Source organism: Cyprinodon tularosa, unplaced genomic scaffold, assembly GCF_016077235.1.
Source record: "Cyprinodon tularosa strain WSP-4 unplaced genomic scaffold, ASM1607723v1 ctg852, whole genome shotgun sequence".
NCBI classification, from domain to species: domain Eukaryota; kingdom Metazoa; phylum Chordata; class Actinopteri; order Cyprinodontiformes; family Cyprinodontidae; genus Cyprinodon; species Cyprinodon tularosa.
The window spans coordinates 388,871-403,088 of record NW_024039621.1 but is presented as its reverse complement, the minus strand read 5'-3'; the positions used below and the strand labels follow the sequence as shown (position 1 = coordinate 403,088).

The following is a 14,218-nucleotide window of genomic DNA, read 5'->3' as shown; positions in this document are numbered from 1 at the left end:
ACCCTGCCATCCGAATGTCGCAGCAGAAATAGAGACTCATCAGACCAGGCAACGTTTTTCCAATCTTCTATTGTCCAATTTCGATGAGCTTGTGCAAATTGTAGCCTCAGTTTCCTGTTCTTAGCTGAAAGGAGTGGCACCCGGTGTGGTCTTCTGCTGCTGTAGCTCATCTGCCTCAAAGTTCGACGTACTGTGCGTTCAAAGATGCTCTTCTGCCCACCTTGGTTGTAACGGGTTATTTGAGTCACTGTTGCCCTTCTATCAGCTCAAACCAGTCTGGCCATTCTCCTCTGACCTCTTAACCTGACAACAGCCAGATGCATGTGGCGGAGCGAGACATGCATCTGGCTGTTGTCAGGTTACTACTGACCTCTGGCATCAACAAGACATTTCCGCCCACAGAACTGCCGCTCACTGGATGTTTTTTTCTTTTTCGGACCATTCTCTGTAAACCCTAGAGATGGTTGTGCGTGAAAATCCCAGAAGATCAGCAGTTTCTGAAATACTCAGACCTGCCCTTCTGGCACATATATATATATATATATATATATATATATATATATATATATATATATATATATATATATATATATATATATATATATATATATATATATATATATATATATATATATATATATATATATATATATATATATATATATATATATATATGTATGTATGTTTAAAATGCGCTTCTTATATGTTCAGACGTCTCACTCTTTCCACAGTTCTCAGCTCCACCAGAATGTGCCGCTGTTTCTAAACGCAGCGGCTGTAGCAGCGGCGCTGTTAGACGTTGTTTCAGCGGAAGGTTAAAGTGCACTTCATGCATTTCGGTGCTGTGTTTGTGTCTCTATGGATCATTTGTGCTCTGCGGTGTTTGGCTTTTTGTGCCCTATTACAGTAACATCGCCGCTGTTTTAGCAGGAGTGTTGCTGATGTTCGGTAGGTTGTAAAGTGTCATTTTATTGCTGATGCTAACGCGCCGTGATATCGAAGCAAACTGAAGGTGTTTGAGTACTCGAGCTAGTTAGCCAACACTAAGCTAGCTTGCTAGCTAGCTCACCGGCGGCAGTTGGTAGCATCTCTTTTTGTTAAAACATTAACAGTATCCACAACTAAACAACAACGTTTAAAGTTTTCAAGTATTTTTTAATGAATTATCACACAAGGAGTCAAACCCATGAGTTTTTCTCTCTGTTTTTGCCACAACGACACGTTAACTAACTGTTAGAACAAATGCATGCTAGAAAATAGGGGTTAGCCTGGTTTTCTTGCTTCGCCTGACTCGTTTTTAATATTTTATGACAAGCAATTTTCTTTAGTGGTTGTTTTGTAGCAAGCTGGAGCCTTTTTTATTTAGAATCTGAAAATCAACATTTGCAGCTACCCACAGCCATGACCACCATCGTGCATGACACCACAGAGGCGGTGAGTCTGTCTGCTGAGCACAACTTGTACCTGAAGCCCATCGCCAAAATGACCATCAGCGTGGCTCTGCCGCAGCTCAAGCTGCCAGGCAAGAGCATCTCTAACTGGGAGGTGATGGAAAGAGTGAAGGCCATGGTGGCCCCGGAGCTGTTCTCAGCCCTGCGGATCTCCAAGAGCACCCTGGATTACATTCGCTTTGAGGGGGAGGTGGAAAACAAAACCGTGGTAAAGAGTCTGTTGGCCCGTCTGGATGGAAAGAGCATAAAGCTGAGTGGATTTACAGATGTGCTCAAGGTAAAGCTCAAACCCTCTGAATTCATACATATGGTATAATTTGGATAGTATATTTTTTTAGTCAACTTCAATGTTAATGCATTTAAAAACTGTCTGGAATACTCTACTGTTAAAACAATCCTGATGTCAATTTGTTTAAAACGTTTTCTTTGACCTGTCTTATTTTCTATATAAAGTTTTTCTACTTACTGACTTAAATTTAGAACTGCTTTACTCGCCTCCATCTGTTAATCAATCCACCATTAATCATTTTATTTTGCATGTCTGTCATCTGTTTATTCATTCTTCTGTAGATAAAACGATCCATCTTTTATTTGCTATCCATCCATCCACTTCTTCAAGCTTCAGACTGTCTATCAATCCCCCCCATCTGTTTGTTTCTCTGTGCTTTTTCTCCCTCTATCTGTCACTCCATTCTACCCGACCAATCATTCAGCCGTATATTGGTTCATATCATATCATCCGCCCAGTTGTCCACCCATCGGTTTCTCAATCTGTGCATGTCAGTCTATTAGAAAACAGTAGATGGGTTAGTAACTCTAGAAACACATCCATCACAAATATATAAAAACAAAAAAAATCATAAAACTTTAAATCTGAGTCTGCAAAAGAAGGACATGTGTTAAATCGCTGATTGTCTGTATTTGCTTCTTTTTCCTCAGGTTCGTGCGGTAGAGAATAAAGTGGATTTTCCCACGCGTCATGATTGGGACTCCTTTTTTCGTGATGCTAAAGATATGAATGAGACTCTGCCAGGGGAGAGGCCTGATACGATCCACCTCGAGGGGCTTCCTTGTCGCTGGTTTAGCCTGAAAGACAGCCAGTTTCCTGACCGTCCTTCTGAGGAGGTTCTGATTGCTGTGTTCCAGACATTTGGCAAGGTGGTGATTTCTTTGATTTTTTGTTTGTTTTAAAAGCACTTAAAAAAATATATATTTTTGTTTTATTTGTTTATGAAATTCATATGGTTTTCATTCTTTGCAATATGGTCAAATCTCTTAAACTGTCCACTTTATTTATGGTGTTCTGGCATACAAAGTATCATTCTTATTGAAGTTATAAATTTTTACCATTTCATTCCTAAATGTGTTTTGTTTTTTTCTTTGTTTTAAGGTCCGGAATGTTGACATCCCCATGCTGGATCCATATAGGGAGGATATGCTGGACAAGAACTTCAGCACTTTCAGCTTTGGGGGTCATCTGAACTTTGAGGCTTATGTTCAGTATCAGGAATATGGCGGTTTTACAAAGGCTATGGACTCCCTGCGTGGCATGAAGCTAATGCTGAAAGGAGACGATGGAAAAGCTGTGGCATGCAACATTAAGGTATGAATTTCCAGATAAGCAGTTTTTCTATTTACCTTTGTCCCCACATGTTTGTGTTGGGCACTGTTTGGGAAGCAAAGAGAGACCAGTCACTGTAAAGCAAGGATTTATTGTTATTTTCAAGCAAAAATATTTGTGAAGTCAATATGAATGCAGTTTTGCATCTTGTAATAGCGTTTTTCATCTAAGTTGTATCGAGCATTACTTCAACAGCATAATGTTAAAAGAACTAACTATGTAACACATCTGCCCAAATTCAGCATTTAACATTAGAGACGTGTTTGAATCTTCCTGCGACTAAACAGCTGGAAATCATCCGGATAGGTGTTAAAGCCTGTGGAAGCTGTAATAATGTTGCTACTTAAAGGTATAGTGGAGGATGTTCTTTTTCAAAGTGGATCATCAAAATAAGTGGTCCTCCTAGTTGTCAATTGTCATGATGATATGTTTACGTAAGGCGGTCCTACGTGCTCCTCCCTATTTTCACTTACTGGTGGTGAGTCTGACATGGTGGAAATATTGCAAATCTTCTTGCTTGTATGAGTGATGCAGCAACTTTAAAATAGAGCGTGCACAAGGAGAAATGTACTCCTGTTTAATAGGCGTTCAGTCGTGCATTTCTTATTTTTATTTTTTTTAAGTGGAGACTGCGTGTCTTTTCAAAGATTTGCGAAAATCCTCCACTATACCTATAAGATTACTATATTGATCATTATTTTTGTCTCCTTGCATTCTTTAAATTGCAGTCACAGAGAAAACACGCAAAGGGGATCTGAGAGGCAGAAGAGTGGAGATCTAGAAGAGGGTTTTTTTTTCTTCTGAGCATTCATTTCTTCTGGCTCTTTTCTTCTTTTTAGTGTTCAGTGAGAATCTCCCTGTTGAGCCCAAATCCAGATTGATTCCGTGTCTGTCCACTGCTGCAGTGCTGACCCAGGTCTCTGTGTGGGAGAGAGGCTTTATTCACTAAAAGAACACAATCAAACTTTAGCCATCCCCTCTGCCACAGTGACTACACCTCATTGCTTTTAGATCCGACCATCCGTCCATCTATTGTCTCATCCCTGCAGGGTCGCAGGTGGGCTGTTATCTTCAGAGCACTCCCCAGATAGACCAGCAGTCTAATGCATGGTAGGCCAGATAAAAGAAATAACCTAGGTCCTTGGAAAAACAGCTCAAGCTTCTTCTTCAATCAGGGTTCCTTTATAATAAAGGGAACCCTGTTTAGAAAATAAAAGTGATGGTAGCCGGGTTAGTGAATCAACAGAATCAAACCAGCATTTATTCACCCTCTAAAAGAATATAACCCTCCAAAATGTTTGGATTTAAGGAAAAGTTTCGTTGGCATATTATTTCCTGCATGTCTTTAACATCTGACAGTAATTTATTGATAAAAATGTCTGCTTTGCAGCTAGTTATTTAGTCTTTTTGTATGAGATACCGCCATTTTGATGCCCCTTGTTCCTGGACTCAGCCATCCTTGACTTAATAAACTAAGAGAACGCTGAATGTTTATTCTCTGCTAAAAGCATTTAATCTCTCTCAAGGGCGCCGATGTGACCTGCTTGTCTTTTTCCACGTGATAAACTTTTACTGATTTAAAAGTGCTGTGATAACATCAGCGGTAAGTAGGGATTAACAGTGTGCCTTTGCTGGTCGGCTTTAGAGTGGCTTTGAGAACTTTTAAGGCAATGAGACGTGAAGCTGGATCATCAGTATTTCCCGGTTGATGATCACTGGGATGGTTTGGAAGTCTTCTAATCCAACCTGAAGTATGAGAGAAAAGAAAGTCCACCTCATCTAATGATGATGGTGTTTAATTCTTTGTGTATCATTATTGAGCTTCAATAGATTTTAAGTTTTGGCTCTCACCCTAATAAATTTCCTGTCAGTTAAACTGAGGAAAAATGTGTAAAAGTTTCATAAATTAGTTGCTAACGCAGAGTTTCAGATCGAAAAACACTAATTTCAGGGCTCGATGTTAACCATTGCCCGATTGCCCAGGGCAAGTACTTTTTATTGTCGGGAGAGTACAAATTTCATTGCATTTTCCCGCCGGGCAAGTGCAGTGATCGCAAAAAAAATGTATCACTCAAAATTACTTAAAAATCAGCAACATTAGCTGAAAACAACCCAGCGGGCGCCATTTTTGTTGTTTTGTACACATTCTCGCGTGATTTGAAAAAGACGCGTGATTTTAAAAAGCTGCGAGATTTTCCGTCAGGTGGCGTGATTTCTGTCAACCTAGCGATAATTTTGATGTAGTTACCAAAACGACAAACAAGCTAGAAAGCGCTATCATATGGCAGTCTGCTGTACAGTGGTCATACATTAAAACATTTTCATTATTTTCTTTTCTCTCAGACATTGGAGAGGTGCATTTACATTTTATAGAGCTAAACAAGTTTAAATTGGTGACCTGTTATGTTATTATTATTGTCTTGTTGCTGCATTTATTTTGTCAGGGAAAACTAATCCTGAGTCAGTTAAAAGTCAGAGAATTCTGAAATTATGTAAGAGTGTGGAAACCCTGTATAAAATAACTATAATGATTCTCTAGAAAAGTCACATTATATTAATACCGGTAGTATTATCTTGTATAAACATACTGTGACTCTAAAATAAGTTATTCATTTGTGACATTGACTTCTGTCTTGTGATTTATCTTAGGTTTTTAACCTGTCAAGTTTTTTTTTTTAGATTTTTAACATTACAATTTGTATTTTTCCAAGCACAGAACAGTTAAAGCAAAGTTTAGTTTGAAAAGAATGTGGAGGAAGGATTGAAAGGCATGTTAACACGGTAATGTAGGCTTGAGTTCATTATCTGAAGCATGCATATACACACCAGGAACCTGTAAAATAAAAAAATACTGAATTACAAAAAACATTTAAAAAACAAACATGTTTCATTGATATATATATATATATATATATATATATATATATATATATATATATATATATATATATATATATATATATATATATTAACGTCAACCCCTGAATTTAGTTATTCAGCTTCCTTATTTTCTTGTTTTGTTTTTTTTTTAATTAGGTTACCTTTGACGCCAGCAAGCACCTCAGCGACGCGTCCATCAAGAGAAGAATCCAGGAGAGACTGAAGCTGCAGGAGCTGGAGAAGCAGAGGGAGGAGCAGAAGAGGAGGGAGAAGGAAGAGGAGGAGCGGCGGAAGGAGGAGGAGAGGTATGGTAGAAATGAGCTGGAGTTGATCAAAAGAAACGATTTAAAAACAAAAAAAAGTGCAATTATTTATTCTGTTACAGATGCTGCAGAATTGAGTATGAGAGGAATACATACATTTGTTAGCATTCGATTTAAGACAGCAGGTGTGGATAAAATTCAATTTTTTTAATTTATGGATTGCAGAAACTAAGTAAAAAAAAATAAAATAAATATATATACGGAAATATTGAACCCTGTCTCTGAAAGGTGTTACAAACATTATTTTTAAATTCATAGTATTAAGAGAGGAGTTGTTGATGTTTCGGATTTACTTTGATTGGGTCACAACAAAAATCCTTCCTGTTTGGATTTGTTTTCAATGAGAGGAATAACATTTGATCTTCTGTCCAGGAGACAGAAGGAGATGGAAGAGGAGGAGAAAGAGAGGAAGAAGGAGGAGAGGATCCGGAAACGGGAGCAGAAGCTTCGGGAGAAGGAGGAGAGGAGGAATCTGAAGAAGGTGAAGAGGCAACAGGAGCAGGAGCAGAAGAAGCTACAAGTGAAGATTGCCATGGAGGAGCGAAGGCTGCTGCTGGCTCAGCGCAATCTGGAATCAATACGGCTCATTGCCGAGCTGCTCGCTCGAGCAAAGGTATTAAATCAACACAGTGAAACGAAGCAAAGCTCTGAATTACTCTCCACATTGTCCACTGTTGTTACTGAAGCATGGAACATCGTAATTAACCTTAGAAAGGACAAAAAGTTCATGTTTTAAAGCTCCACTGGAGTAATCTATGTCCCGTATGGGCAGACATTATATACAATATGGAAAGGATTAAAGGAGCAGTTCCTCTGTGTATTCACAGACCTGCAAGGCTTTACATTCTATCCACAGCTTGGTGATGGTCTCTGCATTTAAAAGACGCTTAAGTTTAACATATTTTATCACATGAAACAATGAATTCCACTGTGTTTTATTCAGAATTTACAAGGCAGATTAAGAAAAGGATCTCTGGATAATATCCCCATTTAAATCCTCACACTGGCTGCCCAAATGCAGACAGCATCGCAGTACAAACTCTGTTCACCATCCGGGCAGTCAGGTAGCTCCACTTTACTTTGCATTCAGAGGCGAGTAGTAACTACCTACGTTTACTTGAATAACATTTTGAAAAAGAATGTACTTTTAGGAATAGTTGTATTGGACTGTACTTTTTAATTTTACTTGAGTAAATATATGGGAAACAATCATTACTCTTGAGTAAAATTTCTGGCAACTCCAACTATTGTGAGGAACTTCACTTAATGAAAAGAATCTTGTTCTAAACAAATATTCACCATTAAGAGAAAAACTTTCCACTTTTTTAGGGCTTATTGGTTAAATCTGCTGAGTCTGTCGTGTCATTAGGTTGAGTTACAATACAGTCAACAGTAGACTAAGTTAACCTTATTCAGACACACTGTGTGTTTAATAACTGCGTAATTACTCTATATTATATATTTTATCCCTTTCTCTGAAACACTTGCATATCCATATAGTTTAATATTTTGTTAAATTTTACATCAATTTCTAAAATATCAAATCCATTATGATCACTGGTAGTAGTTGGACCAGTTAGTAATGGAATAGCCTTTTTACCAAATACTTTTTTACTCTCACTAGAGTGGTTTCATTAGAGGCTACTTTTTAGTTTTACATGAATAAAAACATGATAAAGTAGTGCTACCTTTACTTAAGTTCAAATTTGGGGTTTTCTGCCCCCTCTGTTTCCATTTCACGTACCAGTAGCTCAGTGTTCACCCACAGACTGCTGCTGGCTTTGCTGTGTAGCTTATTTTCAACATCAATCTCAATCTGGGATCCCATTTTAGCATTAAAGCTCACTAGCTTCATGGCGTCTGATCACCCCCTCAGGGGCGGGTTAGCTGCGACCAAAACATTGCAGTATTTCTACAGTTTGATGGACTGAGCATTACTCTGACAAATTTAAAGCTTTAGATGCTGTTTTACAACCTACTCCTCCCTTAAACAACAGTTTAACATCTCCAGAGCTATTCTTTAAATTAATTATGCCGTTTGCTTTGTCTTTTTTTAAGTGTTATCTAGATAAAAAGGCTCAGGGGGAAAACCGCTGTGACTTTATTTATTTGCTCTTACCAAACACACCCACACAGCTGTGCTTTCATGACATATGCTGACGTTTCATTGACTTGAATCATTTTATATGGCTTAACCCAGACCCTAACTCTAACTACTACCAACATAACCCGAACCCCAACTCAAAGAACGGAACTTAACCATATGGGGACCAGGATTGTGGTCCCCATAAGGAAATAGGTCCCCATGACGTGACTGTGTAAACAGATTAAAATCCCCACACCGTAGTTAAAACGAGTCCAAACACACATCTACACCCTGCTGAGGGAAACCCAACAACTCTATTTTGTCTGTACGTCACTCCGCCTAATGAATTCAACAGCTTTACAAGATATAGTTCTAACAAAAATAGAACAAACATCTTTACCCTTTATTGTCCAATTTACTGTTTTCTAGTAACTTTAATAAAAACACCTTTTTCAGAAAAATGCTGAGGTCAAATGTGGTCCACCTCGGTCTTAAAGCTGATGGTAACTGATTTATAAAAAATACCACCATTAATCTAATGTTGTCTACTGTAAGTTAAGATAAACAAAAAGTTAAAGCTACATTGTGTAATAATTACAGGGATATACAGTCAGAAATGTAATATATTATACATAACTATGTTATTTATCATCATCTACAATCTCAGCCTCTTAACCTTAATATTTGCGTTGCCTTAGAATTCGTTATTTATAATTACATAGGAGCGGGTCTCGCAGCCATGGAGGCAGACATCTTTGCGCTACGGCAGCGCAGAGCCAACAAACTAGCGATTGCGAGATCGCCCATTACGCTCGAAAGTAACTACGGCAAGTTGAGAGAGATGAACTGAGACGGTACTGAACACACAGACTAATGAAATACTATCTGTAAAATTATCTATGTAAACAAACCTCATCACTTGAGAAGGTAGGTGATGCGATGTCGTGGAAGACTTTTTGTCCCGTAACGCTCGCCGTACTGTTGAAGGGGAGAAGCGGTGGGGGGGAGGTGTTCATGTTGCTGCGGTCTGCAGTCTGGACGTTAGATGTCGCTGAAAATTACACACTGTAGCTTTAAATGTAAGTTTCTGTATCAGCATTAATGTTCTGATGGTTTTATTGTATTTCTTTCTTTCTGAAAGTGTTTTTCATAAATTTCTTATAGAAGTATTCTTTGGAGTTTGTTTTTATACCAGATTAGGTCACATTAATGTTCATGGTAATTACTTTAACCTTCATCTTTTCCCTTGAAAAGATAATTTTTATGTGACAAAAGTAATACGGTTTTGTTCTGTCCAACAATAAAACCGTTAGTGAAATACTCTAAAATTCAAAATCTTAGGCTGAGTGTCTAAAAAAGGTTTATGTGAATAATGTATCCTCAGGATTTAGTTGTGTTAAAAAATCTCATCTTACAATGATATTCTTTCAGCTCTGAGGGTTTCTCAGAACAGCTGGATCTTTACTGACATCTATGCTGACTTCCAAAGGTTATCGATATAAACAGATTTGATTTAACTATCATATAAGGTTAGCTTTGGAGATGTCTAACAGCAAAAATTCCTCCTTTTTCACAATTAAACATTTAAGCTTTTTTTTTTTTTTATATTCAGTCATAAAATCCCAACAGAATTCACTGAAGTTGGTTGTTGCCACATAAGATGAAATGTACGGTAACTAAAATTCTTGACTTTACCAAATGCACACTATAAACATCAGCTTTCATATTCTTCTGTTTTCTTTGTGCGTTTCTGATTTGTTTTTTTTTTTCTTCCTTTTTTTCCACCAGATGTTGAAGCAGCAGCAGCAGGAGAAGGAGTTGGCTGAACGCAGGGAGCAGGAGATGCAGGAAGAAGCTCGTCAGAAGGAGGAACTGAACCGTCTTCAGCAGCTGGAGGCCTGTCGACGAAAGCAGGAGGAGGAGCTTCGGAGGGTTGAGGTGGAGAAGCAGCGAGCGCTGGAGCTCCAGCGGAAAGAGAAGGAGCTGAGGGAGAAGCTGCTGTGCAACCTGATCAAGAAGAGCACTGAGAAGAGCACAGCAGGAGCAGACCTGGGCGGCCCGCCAACCAAAGAAGCAGCTCCGGATCTTAGCGATATGATGCTCGGGGTTCTGGGTCGGGTCAATGGGGTGAAGAAGGATGATGGTAAAGAACTGCAAAAATCTAGATCTGTGCATCCTGCAGCTTTGGTGAAAATTAAATCAAAGGAGAGACGAGGAGTGGACAATAAAAAAGAGCTTGTCAGGAGCGTACACAGCAGGGATCGGGGGGATCATGGGAGCTCGCGCAGTCGAGAGAGAAGGAGGCGCTCCCAGAGTTCAAGTAGACGGAGGAGGAGTTCGAGGAGCCGAAGGAGGAATCACAGGAGGAGCGAAAGCCGTCACAGGGGAAGGAGGTGCAGCTCCAGCAGCAGAAGCTCCAGCAGGGATAGGAGCCTAAGCCACAGAGGGAGGAGCTACAGCAGGGGGAGGAGCCAAAGACAAAGTCATCGCAGGTACAGCAGAAAGAGGAGCAAAAGCCACAGGAGTCACAGTCATCACAGGCGAAGGTACCACAGATACAGCAACAGCAGAGACCGGAGCCACTCCAGGGGCGCTGAAGGCAGCAGAGCCACTGACTGATGTTCTGTCTGAGGAGATCCTACAGTTCTCCACAGACGCAGAGAGAACGGTTCTCTGCTCAACCAGACCTACAGAACATGGAGCTGATTTAACAGGAAAACCAAACCATTTCCATTTAATACCTTCCGTTTGTTGTTCACATAGTTCTGATTTAACAGTCAGTGTCAGAGAATTAGAGGTTCGCTTTAACCCTCAGTTGGTTTTTATTGAAACTCCAACCTTCAAAACATGACGTCATTGCTGTATTATTTCATTTCTTATCTGTAGATGAATTATTTTATATCGGGAATAATTCATCCTTTTAGAAATTCCACCTCTGGATTCATAAGATTCCACGTTTAGAATCCTTTTTGTTTGTTTGTTTTGTTTTAAGTAAGCAGTATTTCCAGGCGTTTAACCTCCTGTAAGTTTGTGGACTTCTGGATCATCACTGACTGATTCTGCTCTACAAAAACAACAAAGTGTCCAGAAATTACAAAGTTCGGTTTTAATTGTCAGCATTAGCGTTTATGTTTGAGTGGAGCCTGAGTGATTTGTTTTCTTATTGATGTAAGCTTAAAAAAAGTCAAACGCAGTCATAAAGCATATTTGTTTAGTAACAAGTTTAGTTAATTCATTTTTTGTTAAAACTCATTCAGTAACTTTAGTTTTCACCAAATTAAAGCAGGTTCAGTTTTACCTGGTTATATATACTCATTAGCTCTGCGACGCATTTGATAGATTTCGAGTGGCTGCCTTTCATTAAAATAAAGATCTTATACAGAATGAAATCATTTACTTTGGGCTTTTTTCCACCGTTAAACGCAGAATGTGATGAATGCTTCACTTTATTGACTCTTATTTAAACTGAACTTGATGAAACTGACTCTGGTTCTGTCTACAGGGACATGGCTTTTAATGGCAAAGACATTTCTGTATGTACTTGTGGTCCGCTCAGAACATGCCTTGCACACACAATAATAAAGATCGGAATCTGAAACAACTTTAATACAAGTTATCTGTTTTTATTTGTTTTGTTTTTTTCTTTTCAAAGCCTAGGAATGTTTGAGTGTCTGAAAATGTAGATAAACTCTTGATCTACTGATACAGAGGTTTTGGCATGAAAGACCCGAAGAAGGCGTGCGTCTTTGGAATCATTGCCCCTCATCCTCTAGTGTCCAAAATGCAGCCCTCTGACTGCATATCAGAAAGTAGCACAGGTTTAAACCTCCAGCAAAGGCAGATGGACTTTTTATTTAGTTTAGGATGAGACTTTCAGTGTTCAAATTATATCCTTAATAATAATTCTGATCTAACATCTAGAGAATATCTCCAAGACAGACTGAGGTACATTAATTAAACTTGGTTGAGTAAAGGATTTTTAAAGAAAATTTAATTTAGGAAAGACAAAGATTTTAGATTATAGAACCATTTTTATTATAGCAAAAAAAATGGATGTTTATTACTAATAAGGTAAAAAAAATAGCAAGATTATTAAGTTTAGTTTTTTTTCATTATGGGGAAACATGTAATATCCTACTATTTCCTATGTGGTGGTTTTGGCTTGCAGTGAAAATAAAGTAATTTCAGGTCTAACAATACTGCCAGTTCTTTCCAATACATGTGTTGCTTGGTTGAAATGGATTAAGATCTCGGAGGCAGCTCTTAAATCAGACTGCCATTTTAGTTTTTCAAATCATTATGTTGCTGCAGCGTCTGTCCTTAGCATGATCCTTCTAGAAATCTTGGAGGTTTATCTAAAGATAGCCCGTATTCAGCTCCATCCATATTAACATTTGTCATATATCAATACATTAAAGTCATAGGGGAATCATATTTAAATGTCAAATAATTCTAGCTTAAACATGTACATAAATGTACTCTATCAAACGATACATTCCCTAAATTTATAACATTTCTATAAAAAAACAAAGTCCTGTCTTAAATCTGTTTTTTTTTTTCTTTATCTTATGCAGGCCAGTTAGTTCGGCCAATCATATGTCAGCGGTCATCTGTCAATCAAAATTTTTGGTCATAGCATTTTAATTCATGTCACAGCTAATATACGCAACAGTCCTCTTCCACAGCATCTTCATCCCCGCTTTCCTCTTCTAAATAAAAAATGTATGATGGAGGAGACTCGTTCAGGACTTCCGACACAAACTCTCCTCCTCTTGCATGTTTCCACTGTCCATAGCGTTCCTTGACAGTGTCGTTGCTAAGTCACCAATTTAATGCTACCTAGTCCCAATGTAATTTCCCAATGGGAACCTACTAGCACTAAGTTGCTAACTGGTTAGAAAGGTTGCTTCCCAGACACCGGCCACAACCAAACTTGCTGGCGAACCTTCCGCCACAACAATCCCGCCCCCTTAATAATCGACCAATCGCATTCATTTATTCACTCATGTAAAGTCTGGCACCACTCGAGAGAATTCGGAAATGCAACGGTTGGAATTAACCTAACTCCGCCAGATACATTTGCTCCGCATATCCATCTGGAAACCTTCCGTTGAAGTAATTTTGGGAAGGGGCGAAAATACTGGTTAGCTGATTGGCCTATGTTGGTGATAGACGGGCCAAATAAACCAATCAGATCAACGAAGCATATGACGTACTAACAGAGCGACGACGAAGAGGAGCCAATTGATAGATCAAACCTTGCCGAAACCAGTCGGGAGAAGAGCAAAAACCTCTTTCTCTGAGAAAAGCCTCCAGAGCAGTGTTTTGCTCTTCTTTCAGTGAAGAAATACTCTGTAATTCCGATAAAACTTGCTCGATAGCCACGCTAACACTAGTTTCATCGGCTGAAGCCGCCATGTTCTTTAGACTGAACTGTCGCACTTCTCGTTGCGTCACACCTCAACCCGCCTCAAAGCCAACGCTGATTGGACGTTCATTTGGTGAACGGCTCCAAATTTTCTTTAACGGAGAGTCTCCAGACTGATCTGCGAGTGAAACCTTGAAAGCTTGCGAGATCAGGATGGTCTCACGAGGCTAGGTTGGAACAGCCGTTTCCCTACGAAGTTAACTGAATCCCCACAGCATGGTACTACCACCACCATGTTTTATGGTTGGGATGGGGTCTTTAAACTGTAAATCAGATGTATTGTCTTTGTTCCAACACCTATTTTTTCACTATATATTTTTTCTTGTCCACATTTAATGAAAAAGCAAACAAAAAACTAACCATTATCTGATCAACAGAGTGTCCCTTCTGAGCTTTGAAAGATTTAACTTGGGGCCCTTTTGTTTATCT

At 38.9% G+C, this 14,218-nt stretch overlaps 1 protein-coding gene across 2 annotated transcripts; it reads left to right on the top strand.

Annotated features, from left to right (window-relative positions):
* The first annotated feature begins 794 nt into the window (after positions 1-794).
* On the top strand, positions 795-11,724 carry akap17a (A kinase (PRKA) anchor protein 17A). Of its 2 annotated transcripts, none has more exons than XM_038273055.1 (7): positions 795-948; positions 1,390-1,728; positions 2,391-2,609; positions 2,842-3,054; positions 6,109-6,257; positions 6,648-6,888; positions 10,150-11,724. In XM_038273055.1, exons 2-7 carry the CDS (start codon positions 1,402-1,404, stop codon positions 10,978-10,980), a joined length of 1,980 nt encoding a protein of 659 aa, XP_038128983.1. In that variant the 5' UTR covers positions 795-948; positions 1,390-1,401; the 3' UTR covers positions 10,981-11,724. The 2 variants fall into 2 exon arrangements, with proteins under 2 accessions (XP_038128983.1, XP_038128982.1); XM_038273054.1 differs by having other exon boundaries at positions 796-948; positions 1,400-1,728.
* Positions 11,725-14,218: the final 2,494 nt, after the last annotated feature.